Below are 25,630 nucleotides of genomic sequence, written 5' to 3'. Positions count from 1 at the left end.
GGACCCTACTACAGTTTAACCCGCTCAGCTATAGACTACACCAGCATGACTAGTATCTATGTGGACCCTACTACAGTTTAACCAGCTCAGCTATAGACTACACCAGCGTGACTATTATCTATGTGGACCCTACTACAGTTTAACCAGCTCAGCTATAGACTACACCAGCATGACTAGTATCTATGTGGACCCTACTACAGTTTAACCAGCTCAGCTATAGACTACACCAGCATGACTAGTATCTATGTGGACCCTACTACAGTTTAACCAGCTCAGCAGTACCATTGAGACTAAACCCAGGATAGAGGGGCTGAGTGAATGTGGTCTGGACTCTGTGTAGGAGGGTCATTGTGTCAGAGACCCTGTAGAAGGACAGAGTACCTGCCTTGTGATCCAGGTACACTCCTACTCTGGAGGACTGAGGGCCTGGTACTTTAGTCTCAACATTATTGTGTCTGAAATAATAACCATCACTACAGCACAATAAACTCCAGGACTTGTTATTGAATCCAAATCTATTATCTGTCTCTGTTCTGCTGATGTCTTTATATGAGACTGCTGTAACAACACCACCAGTCCACTCCACCTCCCAGTAACAGCGTCCAGACAGACCCTCTCTACACAGAACCTGCCACCGGTTGGTGAATCTGTCTGGATGGTCAGGATATGGTTGGTCTTGGAATGTAAAGGTCACCTTTCTGTTCCCTTCAGACAGAGAGAGGTGTGTGTATGCTGTGTTTGGGTCCAGTGTGAGCTGACAGGAATCTGGGAGAAGAGCAGAGACCAATGAGGGGAGTCAGAACAATAAGTTAAGTCAGATACTGTATCTACCCTGTCTTTGATTAGAGCACAGCAGAGATCAAATCAGAGAAATATGAGGAGTCAGATAGATACCCAGTCTTTGATTAGATCTACTATTGCTATATATTTCTAGAGGGATTGTTAGGAGTGGCAGTAAAAAGAGACTGTTAGTTACTTCACAATAAAGAGACTCACATTGTAACAACTGTTCTCTGGTCTTGGGCTCTGGAGGCAGAACAACATCCACTATATTCACCACAGACACACAAACACATTGACAGAGAGAGGGAATGTTATCATCATACCATATTCCACATGTATATGACTAGTAGGGAACTTTCAATGGTCTAAAGTTGATGTTCTGATTGTTTTCAACACACCTGTAGTGGAGATCTTGGTCCATTCTCCTTTAAGGAAGTCTTCTAGTTTCTCTCTCAGTTCAGACACGGTCTTACTCACATCTCCAAAGTACTGAAGAGGACGGACAACGATGCTGGGTAAGTCTGAAGATACACTGATACTGGAGAGAGACTGATAACTCTGGAGAGAGAGAGAGACAGAGACAGAGAGAGAGAGACAGAGAGACAGAGAGAGAGATGGACAGAGGGAGAGAGAGAGACAGAGAGAGAGACAGAGACAGAGACAGACAGAGAGAGAGACAGAGAGAGAGAGAGACAGAGAGAGACAGACAGAGAGAGAGACAGAGAGAGACAGAGACAGAGAGAGACCGAGACAGAGAGAGACCGAGAGAGACCGAGAGAGACAGAGAGAGAGAGAGAGAGAGAGAGAGAGAGAGAGAGAGAGGGGCAGAGGGACACAGAGAGAGAGGGACACAGAGAGAGGGACACAGAGAGACAGAGGGACAGAGAGGGACAGAGAGAGAGAGGGAGAGAGAGAGAAAAAGGGACAGAGAGAGAGAGAGGGACAGAGAGGACAACATAATGATTGAGATGAATAGTTTCACATGAAGTTAATTTCATATCACATGTAACAAGACAGTTTAGTTACCTGGAGGAATTGGATGTGATCCTCTGTGTGTGAGAGCTGCTCCAGCTCAGTGCTTCTCTTCCTCAGCTCAGCTATCTCCTGCTTCAGTTGCTCCAGGACTCCTTCAGCTTCACTCACTTGAGCCTTCTCTTGGGCTCTGATCAGCTCCTTCACCTCAGAGCTCCTTCTCTCAATGGAGCGGATCAGCTCAGTAAAGATCTGATCACTGTCCTCCACTGCTGCCTGTGCAGAGCGCTGTTGAGAGAGAGAGAGAGAGAGAGAGAGAGAGAGCGGGAGAGAGAGGGACAGAGAGAGAGAGGGACAGAGAGAGAGGGACAGAGAGAGAGAGACAGAGAGAGAGAGGGACAGAGAGAGAGGGACAGAGAGAGAGACAGAGAGAGAGGGACAGAGAGGGACAGAGAGGGACAGAGAGAGAGAGGGACAGAGAGAGAGAGGGACAGAGAGAGAGAGGGACAGAGAGAGAGAGGGACAGAGAGAGAGAGAGAGGGACAGAGAGAGAGAGAGGGACAGAGAGACAGAGAGACAGAGAGACAGAGAGAGAGAGAAGAGAGGGACAGAGAGAGAGAGAGAGGGACAGAGAGAGAGAGAGAGATGGACAGAGAGAGACAGAGAGAGAAAGAGGGACAGAGAGAGAGAGAGAGAGGGATAGAGAGAGACAGAGAGAGAGAGGGACAGAGAGAGGGACAGAGAGAGAGAGAGGGAGGGACAGAGAGAGAGAGAGGGACAGAGAGAGAGAGAGAGAGAGAGAGATAGGGACAGAGAGAGAGAGAGGGACAGAGAGAGAGAGAGAGAGAGAGAGAGAGAGAGAGAGAGAGACAGAGAGATAGCAGTTTGTTAATAGTATCTCTACTTGCAAATTCATCTTCTGCACATCTATCACTCCAGTGTTTAATTGCTAAATTGTAATTATTTCGCCACCACGGCCTATTTATTAATTTACCTCCTTTATCTTACCTCATTTGCACAACTGTATATAGACTTTTCTATTGTGTTATTGACTGTACGTTTGTTTATTCCATGTGTAACTCTGTGTTGTTGTTTGTGTCACACTGCTTTGCTTTATCTTGGCCAGGTCGCAGTTGTAAATGAGAACTTGTTCTCAACTGGCCACCTGGTTAAATAAAAGAGAATGCAATCGTCCGCCTTGAATATTATTTATGTTCTGGTTAAAAAAGGCACTAATGATTTATGCTATACAACGTTTGACATGTACGACATGAACGAACGTAAATATTTTTTCTCCCTTCTTTCATGAAGAGAAGTCCGGCGGGCTTAGATCATGTGCTAACAACACGGAGCTTTTTGGACATAAATTATGAGCTTTTTCGAACAAAACTACATTTGTTATGGACCTGGGATTCCTGGAAGTGACATCTGATGAAGAGAATCAAAGGTAATGGATTATTTACATAGTATTTTCGATTTTAGATCTCTCCAACATGGCGGTTAGTCTGTATCGCAAAGCGTCTTTTTCTGGGCGCAGTGCTCAGATTATTGCAAAGTGTGATTTCCCAGTAAGGTTATTTTTAAATCTGGCAATCCGGTTGCGTTCAAGAGATGTAAATCTATAATTCTTTGAATGACAATATAAAATTTTACCAATGTTTTCGAATAGTAATTATTTAATTTGTTTTGCTAATTGACTGGCGGTTATTGGAGGGAAACGATTTCCTCAACATCAACGCCATAGTAAAACGCTGTTTTTGGATATAAATATGAACTTGATAGAACTAAAAATGCATGTATTGTCTAACATAATGTCCTAGGAGTGTCATCTGATGGAGATTGTCAAAGGTTAGTGCATAATTTTAGCTGGTTTTCTGCTTTTGGTGACGCCTGTCTTTGAATTGACAAAACATTACACACAGCTATTGTCAATGTACTCTCCTAACATAATCTAACTTTATGCTTTCGCCGTAAAACCTTTTTGAAATCGGACAACGTGGTTAGATTAAGGAGATGTTTATCTTTCAAAGGGTGGAAGATAGTTGTATGTTTGAGAAATTTGAATTATGACATTTAATTGTTTTCAAATTTGGAGCTCTTGATATTTCACCTGTTGTTGATAGGGTGTACCAGGGGTGGCCCATAGAGGTTAACCACCTCCCAGTAAATGGACCCCACACAGAACTTTATATATACAGACTAGTTAGCCCATAGAGGTTAAAACCTACTACCCCCATTCCACTACTTTGACCCTATCTGCTCCTGCACCAGGCCAACAACCTGGGAGGACAGGACACCACCACTCAACACACCCTGGAACTCTTCTGAAGTCAAATCTAGTATGACCAAATACTTCTCTGCAGCTGCCACCAAAACATATTTTTTTCTGTGATTTCCATTCCATTTCTGCGGTACAGTTGATAACTATTTGCTATGAACACTAAGAAGCCAACCTTACTGAAGCATATATCACTGGTTGGCCCATCCCTCTGTGCTGTCACAGATCTACTACTCACAGGGATCCTGCCTGTTTGGCCCTGTCCGGGGGTATCATCGGATGGGGCCACAGTGTCTTCTGATCCCTCCTGTCTCAGCCTTCAGTATTTATGCTGCAGTAGTTTATGTGTCGGGGGGCTAGGGTCAGTCTGTTACATCTGGAGTATTCTCTTGTCTTATCCGGTGTCCTGTGTGAATTTAAATATGCTCTCTCTAATTCTCTTTCTTTCTTTCTCTCGGAGGACCTGAGCCCTAGGACCATGCCTCGGGACTACCTGGCATGATGACTCCTTGCTGTCCCCAGTCCACCTGGCCATGCTGCTGCTCCAGTTTCAACTGTTCTGCCTGCGGCTACGGAACCCTGATCTGTTCACCGGACGTGCTTGTTGCACCCTCGACAACTACAATGATTATTATTATTTGACCATGCTGGTCATTTATGAACATTTTAACATCTTGACCATGTTCTGTTATAATATCCACCCGGCACAGCCAGAAGAGGACTGGCCACCCCTCATAGCCTGGTTCCTCTCTAGGTTTCTTCCTAGGTTTTTGGCCTTTCTAGGGAGTTTTTCCTAGGGAGTTTTTCCTAGGGAGTTTTTCCTAGCCACCGTGCCTCTTTCACATGCATTGCTTGCTGTTTGGGGTTTTAGGCTGGGTTTCTGTACAGCACTTTGAGATTTCAGCTGATATACGAAGGGCTATATAAATACATTTGATTGATTAATTGATCCTCTCAGGATCCCTCAGCCTTGACCCATCCTCCTCTACTTTCTTCACTGCCTCAGCAGTGACAACCTGTTCCCAACAGTGGGGTCAGTGGGATTGGATAGGGGCCCCTCTACCTCTCTCTCTCTCTCTCTCTGATTGGAGGAGACAGGTGAAATGGTGTGTCTCCTCTGGTCAACAATACTCACCTTGAGAGACTTCACAGCCTGTTGGAGCTCCTTCAGCTCCTTCTCTCTCTCCTGGAATCTCTGCTGGACCTTCTGCTGACTCATCCCCAGCTGCTTCTGTGGAGAATCACTCTTCAATGAGCTATCAAGCTTTATTAGTCCAGTAGATCAATAGTATAGTAATGTGACATAGGGCCCATAGAGAGGAAGGTCTAAAAAATGGATGGTCCATTTACTAAATGATATTTATTTGTTGCTATGTGAATGATTATAGTTTTTATGGTAGGACTACATGTATCAACAGGTTGAGACTGAACTTTGGACTCATAAAAGGCCATTCAGAATGATAATAGTGTTTGACATTATAAAATGGTGATACATCTGGAGAATCTGGGTTAACATATCAATATACTCAAGGTTTGTGTTCATATTTGTTCTGCTGAGGATCCATTTCATTTCAATGATCTCATATTCAAACAGCCTTAGTTCCTACTGTATCTTTAATTCTTTGTTTATCAGACAGTCACCAACAAGTTGTTCTGGTCTTACCTGTTTCTCAGTCCTCTCTGCTGCAGCTGACACTGTATCATGGCCTTTATGTTCATCCATTGTACACATCAGACAGATACACTGCTGATCGGTACGACAGTAAACCTCCAGCAGTTTGTCATGATGAGAGCAGATCTTCTCCTGTAGTTGTGCGGTGGCTTTGACCAGCTTGTGCTTCTTGAAAGCAGGAGATTCGTAGTGAGGTTGGAGGTGAGTCTCACAGTAAGAGGCCAGACACGCCAGACAGGACATGATGGCTTTCTGCTTTCTGGTCCCAGTGCAGACATCACACGCCACATCTCCAGGTTCAGCATAGCACAGAGCAGGAGGGGGAGCAGCCTGGACTCCTGTCTTCTTCAGTTTCTCCACCAGCTCAGCCAATAGGTTACTTTTTGTCAGAATAGGCCTTGGAGTGAAGGTCTGTCTGCACTGTGGACAGCTATAGACCCCTTTCAGAACATCCTGATCCCAGCAGCCCTCAATACAGCTCCTACAGTAACTGTGCCCACAGGGGATGGTGACTGGTTCCTTCAGTAGATCCAGACAGACAGAACAACAGAACTGGTCCTGGTCCAGTAGAACTCCCTGTTGAGCCATTGGGACGGTTGTTCACTCTGACACAGACAGACGACACAGAGACTCAGATCAGTTTCGTTTCCTCAGAAGAGAGTTTGTGAAGGGGGATGGACTTCCTGGTTCTGCCAGAGGGGTGGGGTTAGAGGGAGGGAGGGAGGGGTTAGAGGAATGCAGGAAGAGAGAGAGGAACTGCAAGCAACATCAAGAGGGAGACAAATAATTTTGTTCCAATGTTAGAGCCCTTAACATGGAACAAATGACATAATGAATCTTAAAATGTGAGTTGTTAGAATATATGAAGGTTAACAGTTTTCTATGAAGTACGTATGTATCATCATTTTAATCACCTTTATAATGCCTTATAAATCAATAAGTCCTGAGGAGGTGTGATATATGGTTATTATACAGAACCACGGCTAAGGGCTGTTCTTAGACAAGACACAACACGGATTGAGAATTATCTAACACTTTCAACAATACAATCACATTTTATTTTATTGGTTTCATACACATATTTATCAGATGTTATTGTGGGTGAAGTGAAATGCTTGTGTTCCCAGCTCCAACAGTGCAGTAATATCTAACAATGCTTGTGTTCCTAGCTCACAGAGGGCAAATCTAAAAAGTCAATGAAAATATTAGGACAAGCAATGTATATATATGTATATATATATATATATGCACTGTGTACTATGATGTGATGCATAGACAATTTGGAGTACATCTGTAGTATATCTGAAGAATAGTAGATGTACAGTAGTAGTTATATGGGATGAACCATGACTAGAATACAGTATATACATATGAAGTGGACAGCAGTAGTTATATAGGATGAACCATGACTGGAATACAGTATATACATATGAAGTGGACAGCAGTAGTTATATAGGATGAACCAGGACTAGAATACAGTATATACATATGAAGTGGACAGCAGTAGTTATATAGGATGAACCATGACTGGAATACAGTATATACATTTTTATTTATTTCACCTTTATTTAACCAGGTAGGCAAGTTGAGAACAAGTTCTCATTTACAATTGCGACCTGGCCAAGATAAAGCAAAGCAGTTCGACAACATACAACAACACAGAGATACACATGGAGTAAAACAAACATACAGTCAATAATACAGTAAAAAAATAAGTCTATATACAATGTGAGCAAATGAGGTGAGATAAGGGAGGTAAAGGCAAAAAGGCCATGGTAGCAAAGTAAGTACAATATAGCAAGTAAAACACTGGAATGGTACATTTGTAGTAGAAGAAAGTGCAAAGTAGAAATATAAATAATGGGGTGCAAAGGAGCAAAATAAATTAATAAATAAATAAATACAGTAGGGGAACAAGTAGTAGTTTGGGCTAAATTATAGATGGGCTATGTACAGGTGCAGTGATCTGGGAGCTGCTCTGACAGCTGGTGCTTAAAGCTAGTGAGGGAGATAAGTGTTTCCAGTTTCAGAGATTTTTGTAGTTCGTTCCAGTCATTGGCAGCAGAGAACTGGAAGGAGACGGCCAAAGGAGGAATTGGCTTTGGGAGTGACCAGAGAGATCCCTGATCTTATCTTCTCTCAAGAAGATGTCTGGTAGGCCCATTTAAATACCTTTTTTGGACATTTCAAGATAGCAGATGTTTGAGTTGGGTCTATTAACACAGCTGTGAGTTGTTAATTTTTTCATTTTTTCATTTTTGACAAAATGAGCAGTCCTGGAAGTGTCAGATTTTGACTTATATTGAGTGATAAGACTGAGCTATTTAAAAACACTTTTTCAACATTTCAATATAGCAGTTAGTTCAGTTTGATCTTATTAAAGACAGCTGTATATTCTTTTTTTTGACCCAAAAATATTCTCTGTTCACGCCCACTTTTTTTGCACCATGTTTGAAGGCTGTCAACTTCTTGTCAGGAGGAGAATCACTTAGCCTTTCAACTAATTTTCAAATGATAGGATGCCTATTTAAAAACACTTTTTCAACATTTCAAGATAGCAGTTAGTTCAGTTTGATCTTATTAAAGACAGCTGTATCATTTTTTTATTCATTTTGACATATTGTTTGGGACCACTTTTTTTGCTCTGTTTGAAGGCTGTCAACTTCTTGTCAGGAGGAGAATCACTTAGCCTTTCAACTAAATTTCAAATGATAGGATGCCTATTTTAAAACACTTTTTCAACATTTCAAGATACAACATTTCAAGATAGCAGTTAGTTCAGTTTTATCTTATTAAAGACAGCTGTATATTTTTTTTAATCATTTTGACATTGTCAAGAGGTTAACCTGCAAGGAAGCATTTCAGTACATAATACTTGTATTGTACTTTATATTATTATAGATATTTTAGGGTTGCCATGGATTTCAAGCAGGCAATGCCATCAGGTTCAAACACAAAACAAGGAAATTGTAGGAGACAGGCGTGTTGGGGGTTTCCTGCCAGCATGACCACCCCCTACACTTCCTGAACATGAAAAAGGGTGAAAGGTGGGATGCAGTAAAAATGAGGTTTTTTTCAGTTTCTTTTTCAGTATTTTATTTCAGTGTTGATTAATTTAGTTAATTTAGTAAGATAATGATGTACTTCTTCTGTAGTTTGTCAAATGCAGTGAACCTGCTGAGAGATGAAGGAGGGGATGAGATGCCAGATCATCAACCTCATCTTCATGGAGGACATTGATGCCAGATGCAGTGAACCTGCTGAGAGATGAAGGAGGGGATGAGAGGCCAGAACATCAACCTCATCTTCATGGAGGACATTGATGCCAGATGCAGTGAACCTGCTGAGAGATGAGGAGGGGATGAGAGGCCAGAACATCAGTCTCATCTTCATGGAGGACATTGATGCCAGATGCAGTGAACCTGCTGAGAGATGAAGGAGGGGATGAGAGGCCAGAACATCAGTCTCATCTTCATGGAGGACATTGATGCCAGATGCAGTGAACCTGCTGAGAGATGAAGGAGGGGATGAGAGGCCAGAACATCAACCTCATCTTCATGGAGGACATTGATGCCAGATGCAGTGAACCTGCTGAGAGATGAAGGAGGGGATGAGAGGCCAGAAGATCAGTCTCATCTTCATGGAGGACATTGATGCCAGATGCAGTGAACCTGCTGAGAGATGGATGAGAGGCCAGAACATCAGTCTCATCTTCATGGAGGACATTGATGCCAGATGCAGTGAACCTGCTGAGAGATGAAGGAGGGGATGAGAGGCCAGAACATCAGTCTCATCTTCATGGAGAACATTGATTCCAGATGCAGCTACATGTGCAAGTAATTAACCTTTTTTATTCAAGATCTCATTGACTTTAACATTTGAAAAGCAGTTTCTCCAACAATAGTTTTAACATGAGCATTTTGTCCATAACTTTTTAGAGAAACTTTCCTGAATTGAAGCATGGGACCAAATTGGTTGTTCCAGGTTTCCATGCTGATGGACATGACTTGCCATGTCAGGTACTTGAACAGGATCATTAATATTATCAGTAGGTATTTATTCATATTCTATAAGGTTTAACCAAATAACCCTTTTACCATGGTATGACATGATTTTATATTTGTAGATGAAATTCAACACCCGATATGTGGAAGGTGCTGGACTGGCAGATGGGGAGCAGATGGAGAGGCTGTGGTCGTATCTGAGGCACTTTGGGAAGGTCACCAAAGAAATGAGGCCGTCCCATCTTATTGACCTCCTGACTGATGCACTTCTCCACCATGGGAAAACGCCAGAGGCTACGTTAGTACACTTGGAATTGTTATTAATTGACTTGATGCTGGTTGACTCTAGTGATGTTCCTAACATTTCCTGTTGTTTTGATGTAGTGGACTCTCTGCCATAGAGGGTTTCCCCAGCAACAGAAGTTGCAACAGAGGCAAAAAGGGAAATGGAAGAAATTGCACAGTCTCTTCCAGGTAAACCATTGTATCAATAATCTAAGCATAGAATTTCAGTATTGATTTGAAATGTTGTCACATCTGTCACTGTTGTTATGTTGTAGGAACAACACTGGACACCATTAGGAATTGGGGCAGGAATGTCAGTGTTGTTATGTTGTAGGAACAACACTGGACACCATTAGGGATTGAGGCAGGAATGTCAGTGTTGTTATGTTTTAGGAACAACACTGGACACCATTAGGGATTGGGGCAGGAATGTCAGTGTCACCCTTGAGAGGCAAAAACCTGCTCTGTGCTGGGAGGAGCAATATGTTGCAATGCTCCAGCAACATACAATTGCAATGTATGTAATTCATTCATTCATGGTGTGCAAGTTGTTATTTCTCGACATGCATTATTGTATGCCCTCTGTAATCCATTTTTTATTTTCAGGGTACAGCAGGAAAGTGAAGTTGGAACAGTTGTTTTTCAGCTTGTGCAGTTCGATAGGTACTTCCTCAGTTTTTCACCGTGTAATTGTTAGATCAATGAATATAATTGATCTCCCTGGACAAAGTATTTAGAACCTTTCTGATGACAGAAAAATGAAGACGATGGAGAGGAAGAACAGCATCCTCCATCGATGGTCCCCCACCAGCAGTCTCTTCCAGACTGCACTCCACAGACTGCAGAGGAACAGATTGATGGTCCCCCACCAGCAGTCTCTTCCAGACTGCACTCCACAGACTGCAGAGGAACAGATTGATGGTCCCCCACCAGCAGTCTCATCCAGACTGCACTCCACAGACTGCAGAGGAACAGATTGATGGTCCCCCACCAGCAGTCTCTTCCAGACTGCACTCCACAGACTGCAGAGTAACAGATTGATGGTCCCCCACCAGCAGTCTCTTCCAGACTGCAGAGGAACAGATTGAGGACCAATCTGGAGGGAACCTTCAGTCTGCTGCTAGAATGGAGGTTCCTCTGTGGCCTGAAAATATGCAGGTTATTGATATATATTCAACAATAGAACAAGTCAACTCATATCAGTTCTATGATAATTCTGGGTGTTCAAACACAATAATAATGTTTTTTTGTATCTGTTTCTGAACTTGGTTTCTGTTGCTAATGATCTATTGTTGGATGGTAATCAGAGTAATTTTATAGCAGCTTTAGGTCATTTTTTATTGATTTTTTGTTTAGATTGGATTACCTTTAACATATTTTCTGTCTGTATTATCTGTTATCAATAGATGGTCAAGGTATTGATTATGTCACACTCTGACCTAGGAGAGCTGTGTTTTCTCTGTTTAGCTAGGCCAGGGTGTGATAGGTGGGTGGGCAATCTATGTTTTATTTTCTATGTTTTGGCCGGGTATGGTTTCCAATCAGAGGCAGGTGTCTTTAGTTGTCTCTGATTGGAAGCCATACTTAGGCAGCCTGTTTTTCCTTTGTCCTTGTGAGAAGTTATTTTCTGTTTAGTTCGTGAAACCTGACAGAACTGTTTTGCTGTCGTTTTGTTTGATTGTCAGAGTGTTCTGAGTAAAATAAATACAAGATGAACATCTTCCACGCTGCACCTTGGTCTACTCCTTTCCACAGCTGTGACAGATTATCTGTTATCAATAGATGGCCAAGGTATTGATTATCTGTTATCAATAGATGGTCAAGGTATTGATTATCTGTTATCAATAGATGGTCAAGGTATTGATTATCTGTTATCAATAGATGGTCAAGGTATTGATTATCTGTTATCAATAGATGGTCAAGGTATTGATTATCTGTTATCAATAGATGGTCAAGGTATTGATTATCTGTTATCAATAGATGGTCAAGTTATTGATTATCTGTTATCAATAGATGGTCAAGGTATTGATTATCTGTTATCAATAGATGGTCAAGGTATTGATGATCTGTTATCAATAGATGGTCAAGGTATTGATTATCTGTTATCAATAGATGGTCAAGGTATTGATTATCTGTTATCAATAGATGGTCAAGGTATTGCCAACTGCCTGTCCAAAAGGCCACGGTCGGTAGTAGCATAAAAACATATGTGAAGGACTACACCCTGAGGAGACCAGGTTTGTCCTCACAGCTCCTACAGGCGCTGGTGTATGAGGATGCAATGCAGGTTGACAGCACTGTTTGGTCCTGGAGAGCAGGAGGAGCAGAGGATGATGGGGAGGTGCACCTCAAGCTAAGGCTCTTGGTGCTCTTTGTGAAGAGAAGCAGTAGATTGAGGATGATGTCTTCACTGCCAAGATGTTCTACTCACATGAGCAGGAACTGATCGTGGAGGCCTTACAACATTACACAGAGCAGGAACTGATCGTGGAGGCCTTACAACATTACACAGAGCAGGAACTGATCGTGGAGGCCTTACAACATTACACAGAGCAGGAACTGATCGTGGAGGCCTTACAACATTACACAGAGCAGGAACTGATCGTGGAGGCCTTACAACATTACACAGAGCAGGAACTGATCGTGGAGACCTTACAACATTACACAGAGCATTTATTGAGGGCAGAAACTATGAAGAGGAGGAGGATGACTATTATGATGTCGACGATGACGACGACAACGATGGTGATATTGATGGAGGAACAGATGAATGAGGCTGAGGGTGATGACTACAACAACGATGGTGATATTGATGGAGGAATAGATTAATGAGGCTGATGGTGATGACTACAACAACGATGGTGATATTGATGGAGGAATAGATTAATGAGGCTGAGGGTGATGACTACAACAACGATGGTGATATTGATGGAGGAACAGATGAATGAGGCTGAGGGTGATGACTACAACAACGATGGTGATATTGATGGAGGAACAGATGAATGAGGCTGAGGGTGATGACTACAACAACGATGGTGATATTGATGGAGGAACAGATGAATGAGGCTGAGGGTGATGACTACAACAACGATGGTGATATTGATGGAGGAATAGATGAATGAGGCTGAGGGTGATGACTACAACAACGATGGTGATATTGATGGAGGAATAGATGAATGAGGCTGATGGTGATGACTACAACAACGATGGTGATATTGATGGAGGAACAGATGAATGAGGCTGATGGTGATGACTACAACAACGATGGTGATATTGATGGAGGAACAGATTAATGAGGCTGAGGGTGATGACTACAACAACGATGGTGATATTGATGGAGGAACAGATGAATGAGGCTGAGGGTGAGACTTCAACAACGATGGTGATATTGATGGAGGAACAGATGAATGAGGCTGATGGTGATGACTACAACAACGATGGTGATATTGATGGAGGAATAGATTAATGAGGCTGATGGTGTGTTGTTTTTAACATGTCCATTGCTTTTTAATTGATGTCATTGTATTCCTGTCCTGTGTTTATAATGTTATGTTTTATTGCTCTTTTGGGGTTGAAAGAAGCACATTTCTGTTTAATTGTTAGATGTGGTACAGGCCATTGTTGCATGTCATTTACTATTGATGTCATGGTGAGGAGAACCTGACTTGAGCCTGATATTCCCCAAGAGTCTAATGGAATAGACAGGTTTGCTTCCTCTAAAGTTTTGTCTTTTTATTGGCCTGTTAGTTGTGGAGTTTGTAAATATATTTTATTTAACCTTTATTTAACTAGGCAAGTCAATTTAGATTATTGTTTAAATATTGTCATTTGAATATCTAGATCACCATCATCAATGTAGATTATTGTGTAAATATTGTCATGTGAATATCTAGATCACCATCATCAAGGTAGATTATTGTGTAAATATTGTCATGTGAATATCTAGATCACCATCATCAGTGTAGATTATTGTGTAAATATTGTCATGTGAATATCTAGATCACCATCATCAATGTAGATTAGTGTGTAAATATTGTCATGTGAATATCTAGATCACCATTGTCATCTTTAAATAAATTAATAACTTCTGCAGCTGATCCTGCCTGGCACCTGCAAAATTTAACCGTCCAATAATGGAATTAGTAACTAAGGATTGTAGCTTTAAGGTTTCAGTATGTAGCCTACAGAGAAACACATTCAGAGATCAAGCCTTGTCATTTCAGATAAATTCACTTTGCAGGAGAGGGGAGACTGGAGGCCATGGTGGGGTCAAAGTAGCACATTTAATAAATAATTATTCTAAACAAAAACATTGTCTCTATTGAACATGCCATACTAATAAAGGCATTTTAATCAATTATATGAAGAGTGCCTTGGTCCTCCTTTCTGTTTGATGACCTACTCACCCCTTTAACCAAAGAGCACCTTCTGTCTACCAACATTTACTATTGTGGACCTTAGTAGCGCTTCCCTTCTTCCTCTTTCTACTAAACCACAAAGGGGTTAGAACTACAATTCCGGCGCCATTTCCGGTTGCCGTCGCTGGACGCGATGCAACGTGAAACAGGGAGTTGTAGTTCTTCACAGAAAGCCCAGGTGTATTCAAACCATTACAGTTTTACATTTACATTTTAGTAATTTAGCAGACGCTCTTATCCAGAGCGACTTACAGTAGTGAATGCAGACATTTCATACATTTTTATTTTCCCGTACTGCGGGCTAAGGCCCATATAAAATAGTTTAACTGTCTGAGCTAGGCTATGTGGGGGCGCAGGCCCATATAAATAACTTAACTGTCTGAGCTAGGCTGTGTGGGGGCGCAGGCCCAAAAAAAATAACTTAACTGGCTGAGCTAGGCTGTGTGGGGGCGAAGGTCCATATAAAATAACTTAACTGGCTGAGCTAGGCTGTGTGGGGGCGAAGGCACATATAAATAACTTAACTGTCTGAGCTAGGCTGTGTGGGGGCGAAGGTCCATATAAAATAACTTAACTGGCTGAGCTAGGCTATGTGGGGGCGAAGGCACATATAAATAACTTAACTGTCTGAGCTAGGCTATGTGGCTTAACAGCATCTTTCACAAGAAAACAAAATGGCCTGATAGAAGTGGGATTTGTATTTATTTATTAGGCCGACTTACAACTGCATCATGGCCAAAAAGGCAGCATCCTACATAAAACAATATTTGAATGAAAAAAAGGCGATGTCTTTATCTGAATGTCTGTATCGGGATAGCCTGATCCTTTATTGACAGAACAAACAGATGGCTCAATGGATTTCAATCAGCTCATTTTGAATTACAGCCTTATCCAGCGAGGGGTACTGCTTTCTTAGCAAGGGAGGAGAATTATCCACCAGGGAGGACTGTGAGAATATCACATTAAAACGAAATGATATCCTTGGGCATGCTGTAGTCTTCAAATCTGGAGGAGAAGTTGTCTGGTCCCTCTGCCTGTCGTTTCTTCAGTGTGCTGAAGAGCAGTAGCCTTCCAGATGACAAGTCCAAATCCAACAACTCAAGCTTCCTAGTAAAGGCCTCAAGATTTATCACCGTGTCCACGACTGTTTTCCTCTTCCTTGTCACTGCAGATTTAATTTAAATTACAGACTGTCGCCAAAAAAGCAACATCTGAGAGGAATTCCTCAATTTCCAAAATACAAAGGTGATCAGCTGCTGCCCTCATTTGGATTTTTCTGACAAAATCCACAACCTGGTCATGAAGCTCACAGAATGGCTCTAGAGCTTTTCCTTTACTCAGCCAGCGCACGTTGTAGTGAAGCAGGAGATCATCCTGGATGGACTCCTCTGGTTCTGTCACCAGCTTGCTTTTCCTTTACTCAGCCAGCGAACGTTGTTGTGAAGCAGGACATCATCCTGGATGGCCTCCTCTGGTTCTGTCACCAGCTTGCTTTTCCTTTACTCAGCCAGCACACGTTGTTGTGAAGCAGGAGATCATCCTGGATGGCCTCCTCTGGTTCTGTCACCAGCTTGCTTTTCCGTTACTCAGCCAGCACACGTTGTTGTGAAGCAGGAGATCATCCTGGATGGATTCCTCTGGTTCTGTCACCAGCTTGCGGAAAATACGGTGTTGTGTTGCTTGATGTCTCCCTGACAAAGTTTATTATGAGCATTACTTTATCCATCACATCCTTTAGCTCAGTGTTTAGTCTGGTACACAGCACACTCTGATGGATGAGACAATGTAAACCATGTTTAGTCTGGTACACAACACACTCTGATGGATGAGACAATGTAAACCATGTTTGGTCTGGTACACAACACACTCTGATGGATGAGACAATGTAAAACAACCTGCTGACCAGGCCCCTGTGTCTGTCCACCATAGCAGGAGTCCATCAGAAACCTCTGTCCACCATAGCAGGAGTCCATCAGAAACCTCTGTCCACCATAGCAGGATTCCCATCAGAAACCTCTGTCCACCATAGCAGGAGACCTTCAGAAACCTCTGTCCACCATAGCAGGAGTCCATCAGAAACCTCTGTCCACCATAGCAGGAGTCCTGTCAGAAACCTCTGTCCACCATAGCAGGAGTCCATCAGAAACCTCTGCCCACCATAGCAGGAGTCCATCAGAAACCTCTGTCCACCATAGCAGGTGTCCCATCAGAAACCTCTGTCCACCAAAGCAGGAGTCCATCAGAAACCTCTGTCCACCATAGCAGTAGCCCCGTCAGAAACCTCTGTCCACCACAGCAGGAGTCCCATCAGAAACCTCTGTCCACCATAGCAGGAGTCCATCAGAAACCTCTGTCCACCATAGCAGGAGTCCATCAGAAACCACTGCCCACCATAGCAGGAGTCCATCAGAAACCTCTGTCCATCATAGCAGGAGTCCATCAGAAACCTCTGTCCACCATAGCAGGAGTACATCAGAAACCTCTGTCCACCATAGCAGGAGTCCATCAGAAACCTCTGTCCACCATAGCAGGAGTCCCATCAGAAACCTCTGTCCACCATAGCAGGAGCCCATTCAGAAACCTCTGTCCACCATAGCAGGAGCCCATCAGAAACCTCTGTCCACCATAGCAGGAGTCCCATCAGAAACCTCTGTCTACCATAGCAGGAGTCCATCAGAAACCTCTGTCCACCATAGCAGGAGTCCATCAGAAACCTCTGTCCTCCATAGCAGGAGCCCCATCAGAAACCTCTGTCCACCGTCGCAGGAGTCCATCAGAAACCTCTGCCCACCATAGCAGGAGTCCATCAGAAACCTCTGTCCACCATAGCAGGAGTCCATCAGAAACCTCTGTCCACCATAGCAGGAGTCCATCAGAAACCTCTGTCCACCATAGCAGGAATCCATCAGAAACCTCTGTCCACCATAGCAGGAGTCCATCAGAAACCTCTGTCCACCATAGCAGGAGTCCATCAGAAACCTCTGTCCACCATAGCAGGAGTCCCATCAGAAACCTCTGTCCACCATAGCATGAGTCCCATCAGAAACCTCTGTCCACCATAGCAGGAGTCCCATCAGAAACCTCTGTCCACCATAGTAGGAGTCCATCAGAAACCTCTGTCCACCATAGCAGGAGTCCAACAAAAACCTCTGTCCACCATAGCAGGAGTCCATCAGAAACCTCTGTCCACCATAGCAGGAGCCCCATCAGAAACCTCTGTCCACCATAGCAGGAGTCCCATCAGAAACCTCTGTCCACCATAGCAGGAGTTTATCAGAAACCTCTGTCCACCATAGCAGGAGTCCATCAGAAACATCTGTCCACCATAGCAGGAGTCCATCAGAAACCTCTGTCTACCATAGCAGGAGTCCATCAGAAACCTCTGTCTACCATAGCAGGAGTCCATCAGAAACCTCCGTCCACCATAGCAGGAGTCCATCTGAAACCTCTGTCCACCATAGCAGGAGTCCCATCAGAAACCTCTGTCCACCATAGCAGGAGTCCATCAGAAACCTCTGTCCACCATAGCAGGAGTCCCATCAGAAACCTCTGTCCACCATAGCAGGAGCCCATCAGAAACCTCTGTCCACCATAGCAGGAGTCCATCAGAAACCTCTGTCCACCATAGCAGGAGTCCCATCAGAAACCTCTGTCCACCATAGCAGGAGTTTATCAGAAACCTCTGTCCACCATAGCAGGAGTCCATCAGAAACATCTGTCCACCATAGCAGGAGTCCATCAGAAACCTCTGTCTACCATAGCAGGAGTCCATCAGAAACCTCTGTCTACCATAGCAGGAGTCCATCAGAAACCTCCGTCCACCATAGCAGGAGTCCATCTGAAACCTCTGTCCACCATAGCAGGAGTCCCATCAGAAACCTCTGTCCACCATAGCAGGAGTCCATCAGAAACCTCTGTCCACCATAGCAGGAGTCCCATCAGAAACCTCTGTCTACCATAGCAGGAGTCCATCAGAAACCTCTGTCCACCATAGCAGGAGTCCATCAGAAACCTCTGTCCTCCATAGCAGGAGCCCCATCAGAAACCTCTGTCCACCGTCGCAGGAGTCCATCAGAAACCTCTGCCCACCATAGCAGGAGTCCATCAGAAACCTCTGTCCACCATAGCAGGAGTCCATCAGAAACCTCTGTCCACCATAGCAGGAGTCCATCAGAAACCTCTGTCCACCATAGCAGGAATCCATCAGAAACCTCTGTCCACCATAGCAGGAGTCCCATCAGAAACCTCTGTCCACCATAGCAGGAGCCCATCAGAAACCTCTGTCCACCATAGCAGGAGTCCATCAGAAACCTCTGTCCACCATAGTAGGAGTCCCATCAGAAACCTCTGTCCACCATAGCATTAGTCCCATCAGAAACATCTGTCCACCATAGCAGGAGTCCATCAGAAACCTTTGTCTACCATAGCAGGAGTCCATCAGAAACCTCTGTCTACCATAGCAGGAGTCCATCAGAAACCTCCGTCCACCATAGCAGGAGTCCATCTGAAACCTCTGTCCACCATAGCAGGAGTCCCATCAGAAACCTCTGTCCACCATAGCAGGAGTCCATCAGAAACCTCTGTCCACCATAGCAGGAGTCCCATCAGAAACCTCTGTCCACCATAGCAGGAGCCCATCAGAAACCTCTGTCCACCATAGCAGGAGTCCATCAGAAACCTCTGTCCACCATAGCAGGAGTCCCATCAGAAACCTCTGTCCACCATAGCAGGAGTTTATCAGAAACCTCTGTCCACCATAGCAGGAGTCCATCAGAAACATCTGTCCACCATAGCAGGAGTCCATCAGAAACCTCTGTCTACCATAGCAGGAGTCCATCAGAAACCTCTGTCTACCATAGCAGGAGTCCATCAGAAACCTCCGTCCACCATAGCAGGAGTCCATCTGAAACCTCTGTCCACCATAGCAGGAGTCCCATCAGAAACCTCTGTCCACCATAGCAGGAGTCCCATCAGAAACCTCTGTCCACCATAGCAGGAGTCCATCTGAAACCTCTGTCCACCATAGCAGGAGTCCTGTCAGAAACCTCTGTCTACCATAGCAGGAGTCCATCAGAAACCTCTGTCCACCATAGCAGGAGTCCATCAGAAACCTCTGTCCTCCATAGCAGGAGCCCCATCAGAAACCTCTGTCCACCGTCGCAGGAGTCCATCAGAAACCTCTGCCCACCATAGCAGGAGTCCATCAGAAACCTCTGTCCACCATAGCAGGAGTCCATCAGAAACCTCTGTCCACCATAGCAGGAGTCCATCAGAAACCTCTGTCCACCATAGCAGGAATCCATCAGAAACCTCTGTCCACCATAGCAGGAGTCCCATCAGAAACCTCTGTCCACCATAGCAGGAGCCCATCAGAAACCTCTGTCCACCATAGCAGGAGTCCATCAGAAACCTCTGTCCACCATAGTAGGAGTCCCATCAGAAACCTCTGTCCACCATAGCAGGAGCCCATCAGAAACCTCTGTCCACCATAGCAGGAGTCCATCAGAAACCTCTGTCCACCATAGCAGGAGTCCATCAGAAACCTCTGTCCACCATAGCAGGAGTCCATCAGAAACCTCTGTCCACCATAGCAGGAGTCCATCAGAAACCTCTGTCCACCATAGCAGGAGTCCATCAGAAACCTCTGTCCACCATAGCAGGAGTCCATCAGAAACCTCTGTCCACCATAGCAGGAGTCCATCAGAAACCTCTGTCCACCATAGCAGGAGTCCATCAGAAACCTCTGTCCACCACTGCAGGAGTCCATCAGAAACCTCTGTCCACCATAGCAGGAGTCCCATCAGAAACCTCTGTCCACCATAGCAGGAGTTTATCAGAAACCTCTGTCCACCATAGCAGGAGTCCATCAGAAACATCTGTCCACCATAGCAGGAGTCCATCAGAAACCTCTGTCTACCATAGCAGGAGTCCATCAGAAACCTCTGTCTACCATAGCAGGAGTCCATCAGAAACCTCCGTCCACCATAGCAGGAGTCCATCTGAAACCTCTGTCCACCATAGCAGGAGTCCCATCAGAAACCTCTGTCCACCATAGCAGGAGTCCCATCAGAAACCTCTGTCCACCATAGCAGGAGTCCATCTGAAACCTCTGTCCACCATAGCAGGAGTCCTGTCAGAAACCTCTGTCTACCATAGCAGGAGTCCATCAGAAACCTCTGTCCACCATAGCAGGAGTCCATCAGAAACCTCTGTCCTCCATAGCAGGAGCCCCATCAGAAACCTCTGTCCACCGTCGCAGGAGTCCATCAGAAACCTCTGCCCACCATAGCAGGAGTCCATCAGAAACCTCTGTCCACCATAGCAGGAGTCCATCAGAAACCTCTGTCCACCATAGCAGGAGTCCATCAGAAACCTCTGTCCACCATAGCAGGAATCCATCAGAAACCTCTGTCCACCATAGCAGGAGTCCCATCAGAAACCTCTGTCCACCATAGCAGGAGCCCATCAGAAACCTCTGTCCACCATAGCAGGAGTCCATCAGAAACCTCTGTCCACCATAGTAGGAGTCCCATCAGAAACCTCTGTCCACCATAGCAGGAGCCCATCAGAAACCTCTGTCCACCATAGCAGGAGTCCATCAGAAACCTCTGTCCACCATAGCAGGAGTCCATCAGAAACCTCTGTCCACCATAGCAGGAGTCCATCAGAAACCTCTGTCCACCATAGCAGGAGTCCATCAGAAACCTCTGTCCACCATAGCAGGAGTCCATCAGAAACCTCTGTCCACCATAGCAGGAGTCCATCAGAAACCTCTGTCCACCATAGCAGGAGTCCATCAGAAACCTCTGTCCACCACTGCAGGAGTCCATCAGAAACCTCTGTCCACCATAGCAGGAGTCCATCAGAAACCTCTGTCCACCATAGCAGGAGTCCATCAGAAACCTCTGTCCACCATAGCAGGAGTCCATCAGAAACCTCTGTCCACCATAGCATTAGTCCCATCAGAAACCTCTGTCCACCATAGCAGGAGTCCCATCAGAAACCTCTGTCCACCGTAGCAGGAGCCCCGTCGGAGACCTCAGAGTTGACTTCTTCGAATGACAAGCCATGCTGTGTAAACAATTCTTCCAGCATTGTGAATAGGATGTCCCTGGTGGTGTGTCCTTCCAGGGGAACGTCCCCGGTGGTGTGTCCTTCCAGGGGAACGTCCCCGGTGGTGTGTCCTTCCAGGGGAACGTCCCCGGTGGTGTGTCCTTCCAGGGGAACGTCCCCGGTGGTGTGTCCTTCCAAGGGAACGTCCCCAGTGGTGTGTCCTTCCAGGGGAACGTCCCCGGCGGTGTGTCCTTCCAGGGGAACGTCCCCGGTGGTGTGTCCTTCCAGGGGAACGTCCCCGGTGGTGTGTCCTTCCAGGGGAACGTCCCCGGTGGTGTGTCCTTCCAGGGGAACGTCCCCGGCGGTGTGTCCTTCCAGGGGAACGTCCCCGGCGGTGTGTCCTTCCAGGGGAACGTCCCCGGCGGTGTGTCCTTCCAGTTGAATCAGTGCCAGTAGCTGTTCTTTAAAGTCATTCCCATGAAAATAACGGACATATACACACAACTGTGCTACATCAGTGTTGTCAGTACTCTCATCAATAGCCAGGGGATAATGCTCAGCCTGATGGAGCCCCTCCAGAACAATCCTATGCACATCATCCGCCAGAGCACAGACACGGCGTCCGGCTGATGTCACAGACAGGGGCACCTGTTTGACAGACGCAATTATGCTATCCATAGACTTGTCTGTAGCCAATTCCTCCAAAACTGTCACCATGCATTTTTTAAACAGCTCTGCGTCTGTGAAGGGCATGTTGTGTTTGGTTAGAACCCAGGATGCTTTTAGGAAAGCACTTGTGACCTTCTGTTGTTGGGTCAAACCATGAAGGAGGATTCTACTGCGTGTTTGTAGCTTGTAGTTAATGCTTCAGTGTTTCTGAGGAGGATTCTACTGCCGTGTTTGTAGGTTGTAGTTAATGCTTCAGTGTTTCTGAGGAGGATTCTACTGCCGTGTTTGTAGCTTGTAGTTAATGCTTCAGTGTTTCTGAGGAGGATTCTACTGCCGTGTTTGTAGCTTGTAGTTAATGCTTCAGTGTTTCTGAGGAGGATTCTACTGCCGTGTTTGTAGCTTGTAGTTAATGCTTCAGTGTTTCTAAGGAGGATTCTACTGCCGTGTTTGTAGGTTGTAGTTAATGCTTCAGTGTTTCTGAGGAGGATTCTACTGCCGTGTTTGTAGGTTGTAGTTAATGCTTCAGTGTTTCTGAGGAGGATTCTACTGCCGTGTTTGTAGCTTGTAGTTAATGCTTCAGTGTTTCTAAGGAGGATTCTACTGCCGTGTTTGTAGGTTGTAGTTAATGCTTCAGTGTTTCTAAGGAGGATTCTACTGCCGTGTTTGTAGCTTGTAGTTAATGCTTCAGTGTTTCTAAGGAGGATTCTACTGCCGTGTTTGTAGTTTGTAGTTAATGCTTCAGTGTTTCTGAGGAGGATTCTACTGCCGTGTTTGTAGGTTGTAGTTAATGCTTCAGTGTTTCTGAGGAGGATTCTACTGCCGTGTTTGTAGCTTGTAGTTAATGCTTCAGTGTTTCTGAGGAGGATTCTACTGCCGTGTTTGTAGGTTGTAGTTAATGCTTCAGTGTTTCTGAGGAGGATTCTACTGCCGTGTTTGTAGGTTGTAGTTAATGCTTCAGTGTTTCTGCTTCAGGCCTCTGCCTGGGGCGGGAAGGCCACTTTGAAAGTACCATGTTTAGATTCATAATGCCGTCTGAGATTGAATTCTTTGCAAACAATGACATTTTCATTGCAAACAAGACACTCTGGCTTGGCATTGGAGAAAGATGGTCAGATGAATGCATAGCTCTCTGTCCGTTCTTCCCTGAAACTTTGATTTTCATTATCTACCTTTTGCTACTTTTTGAGAGCGACATGTTCTCTTGCTATCAAGCTCATTGTTCTGAATGAATGTTGATATTAATAAAGTAATGTAGACTACAGTAGGCTACGTAGACCTGTTTTTCCCCACCAATCAACACACAGAGAAATAAACCAAAAAATATAATTGAATAGAGATATTGGTGATTTTATGAACTTAATCAGATCTTGTAACGGCTGTCGTCGCAAGAAAACCAAGATGTGGCGGAGGTTGTGGATTCATTATAAATATTTAATAAAATGAACCACTATAAACAACACATCAAACAGCAACGATAGCTAACAGTCCTGTCTGGTCAAAACGAACGAGACAGAAAACAATCCCCCACAAAACCCAAAGGAAAAACATGCTCCTTATGTGTGACTCCCAATCAACAACAACGAACTTCAGCTGTGCCTGATTGGGAGCCACACACGGCCCAAAACAAAGAAATACAAAAAACCTAGAAAAAGAACATAGAACGCCCACCCAATGTAACACCTTGGCCTAACCAAAATAAAGAACAAAAAACCCCTCTCTATGGCCAGGGCGTTACAGTACCCCCCCCCCCCCCCCCCCAAGGTGCGGACTCCGGCCGCAAAACCTGACACTGAAGGGGAGGGTCCGGGTGGGCCTTCTTACGGCGGCGGCTCAGGTGCGGGACGTGGCCTCTGTTCCACCATTGGCATCGCCTTCTTAGGTGGCGCACCTGGCTGCGCCCGGCTGGCGGGCGGCGATGGCTACGCCCGGCTGGCGGGCGGCGATGGCGGCTCCGGCGGCACTGACCCAGGATTCACCAGGCTGGGGAGATATGAAGGAGGCCTGGCCCTGGGCGCAGGCACAGGACTCACCAGTCTGGCGGGCGGCTTTGGCGGCTCCGGGCTGGCGGGCGGGCGGCTCTGGCAGCTCTGGCGGCTCTGCCCCAGGATTCACCAGGCTGGGGAGACATGAAGGAGGCCTGGCCCTGGGCACAGGCACAGGACTCACCAGGCTGGCGGGCGGCTCTGGCGGCTCCTGACTGGCGGGCGGCTCTGGCGGCTCCTGACTGGCGGGCGGCTCTGGCGGCTCCGGACTGGCGGGCAGCTCTGGCGGCTCTGGACTGGCAAGACCCACTGGAGGCCTAGTCCTGGGAGGTGGCACAGGACTGACCAGGATGGGGAGGCCCACTGGTGGCCTGGTCCTAGGAGGAGGCACAGGACGGACCAGGATGGGGAGACCCACTGGAGGCCTGGACCTAGGAGGAGGCACAGGACGGACCAGGATGGGGAGACCCACTGGTGGCCTGGACCTAGGAGGAGGCACAGGACGGACCAGGATGGGGAGACCCACTGGTGGCCTGGACCTAGGAGGAGGCACAGGACGGACCAGGATGGGGAGACCCACTGGAGGCCTGGACCGAGGAGGAGGCACAGGATAAACTGGTCTGTGGGGGAGCACTGGAGTTCTGGTATGTACGCTCGACATGCTTACTTTATGCATGCTTTACCCACACTCCAGGCTGAATGCCCACTTTGGCCCGGCACGGGCGGAGCGCAGGCATTGGGCGAACTGGACCCTCCCAGCGCTCTGGAGACACAGTGCGCAGCGCCGGCGCAGGATAACCTGGACCGAGGTGGCGCACTGGAGACCAGACGCGCTGAGCTGGCACCATCCACCCTGGCTCGATGCCTGCACTCGCATGGCACTTGCGGGGGGCTGGTATGTAGCGCACCGGGCTATGCACGCGCACTGGGGACACCATGCGCTCCACAGCATAACACGGTGTCTTACCAGTACCACGCTGCTTGGCTCAGGTCTACCGCCTGACTCCGTCAATCTCCCCGTGTGCCCCCCCCCCAAATGTTTTTGGGGGCTGCCTCTCGTGTCTGTCACGCTCCCTTGTCTCGTACCAGCGCCTCTTAGCTATCGCCGCCTCGATCTCCCATTGCGGGCGGCGATACTCCCCAGCTTGAGCCCATGGTCCACCTTCATCCAGTAATTCCTCCCATCTCCAGGAATCCTGAACGTTCCTCTCCATTTTTTCCAACCTCCATGAGTCCCGATAGCTCTTCTCCTGGTTCCTCTCCTTCCTCCGCTGCTTGGTCCGTTTCTTGGTGGGGGATTCTGTAAGGGCTGTCGTGAGAGAGAGACCAAGGTGCAGCGGAGTGAGTGTTCATCATAAAAGGTTTTAATGATTAACGAACACTATACAAAAAGAAACCAAAAAACAACTAGCAACAGTTCTGTTACGAACACACTAAACAGAAAACAATTACCCACAAAACCCAAAGGAAAAACATGCTCCTTATGTGTGACTCCCAATCAACAACAACGAACT

General features: G+C 45.9%; 1 protein-coding gene and 1 long non-coding RNA gene across 2 annotated transcripts; one reads left to right on the top strand and one right to left on the bottom strand.

Annotated features, from left to right (window-relative positions):
• Positions 1–256: 256 nt before the first annotated feature.
• Positions 257–6,939, bottom strand: LOC115182557 (tripartite motif-containing protein 16). Its single transcript, XM_029744101.1, has 6 exons — positions 5,697–6,939; positions 5,169–5,264; positions 1,810–2,043; positions 1,184–1,341; positions 997–1,058; positions 257–765 (listed from the first exon to the last, which is right to left on the bottom strand). Exons 1-6 carry the CDS (start codon positions 6,291–6,293, stop codon positions 257–259), a joined length of 1,656 nt encoding a protein of 551 aa, XP_029599961.1. The 5' UTR covers positions 6,294–6,939.
• Positions 6,940–9,899: 2,960 nt separating this feature from the next.
• LOC115182551 (uncharacterized) lies at positions 9,900–10,150 on the top strand. Its single transcript, XR_003873810.1, has 2 exons — positions 9,900–10,007; positions 10,094–10,150. It is a non-coding gene; the product is annotated as an uncharacterized LOC115182551 (long non-coding RNA).
• Positions 10,151–25,630: the final 15,480 nt, after the last annotated feature.

This window comes from Salmo trutta, unplaced genomic scaffold (assembly GCF_901001165.1).
Source record: "Salmo trutta unplaced genomic scaffold, fSalTru1.1, whole genome shotgun sequence".
Taxonomy (NCBI): domain Eukaryota; kingdom Metazoa; phylum Chordata; class Actinopteri; order Salmoniformes; family Salmonidae; genus Salmo; species Salmo trutta.
The sequence above is the reverse complement of the archived record's forward strand: the minus strand, read 5'-3'. Positions and strand labels throughout refer to the sequence as shown.

What these genes read in the sequence shown, in the direction of transcription:
- LOC115182557 (XM_029744101.1), bottom strand. Translation starts at nt 6,293, where the DNA reads ATGGCTCAACAGGGAGTTCTACTGGACCAGGACCAGTTCTGTTGTTCT. An exon ending in AGGCTGTGAAGTCTCTCAAG is followed by an intron (nt 2,044 to 5,168) that starts GTGAGTATTGTT and finishes CTCTCTCAACAG; the next exon opens with CGCTCTGCACAGGCAGCAGT. An exon ending in TGGACCAAGATCTCCACTAC is followed by an intron (nt 1,059 to 1,183) that starts AGGTGTGTTGAA and finishes TTGTGTGTCTGT; the next exon opens with GGTGAATATAGTGGATGTTG.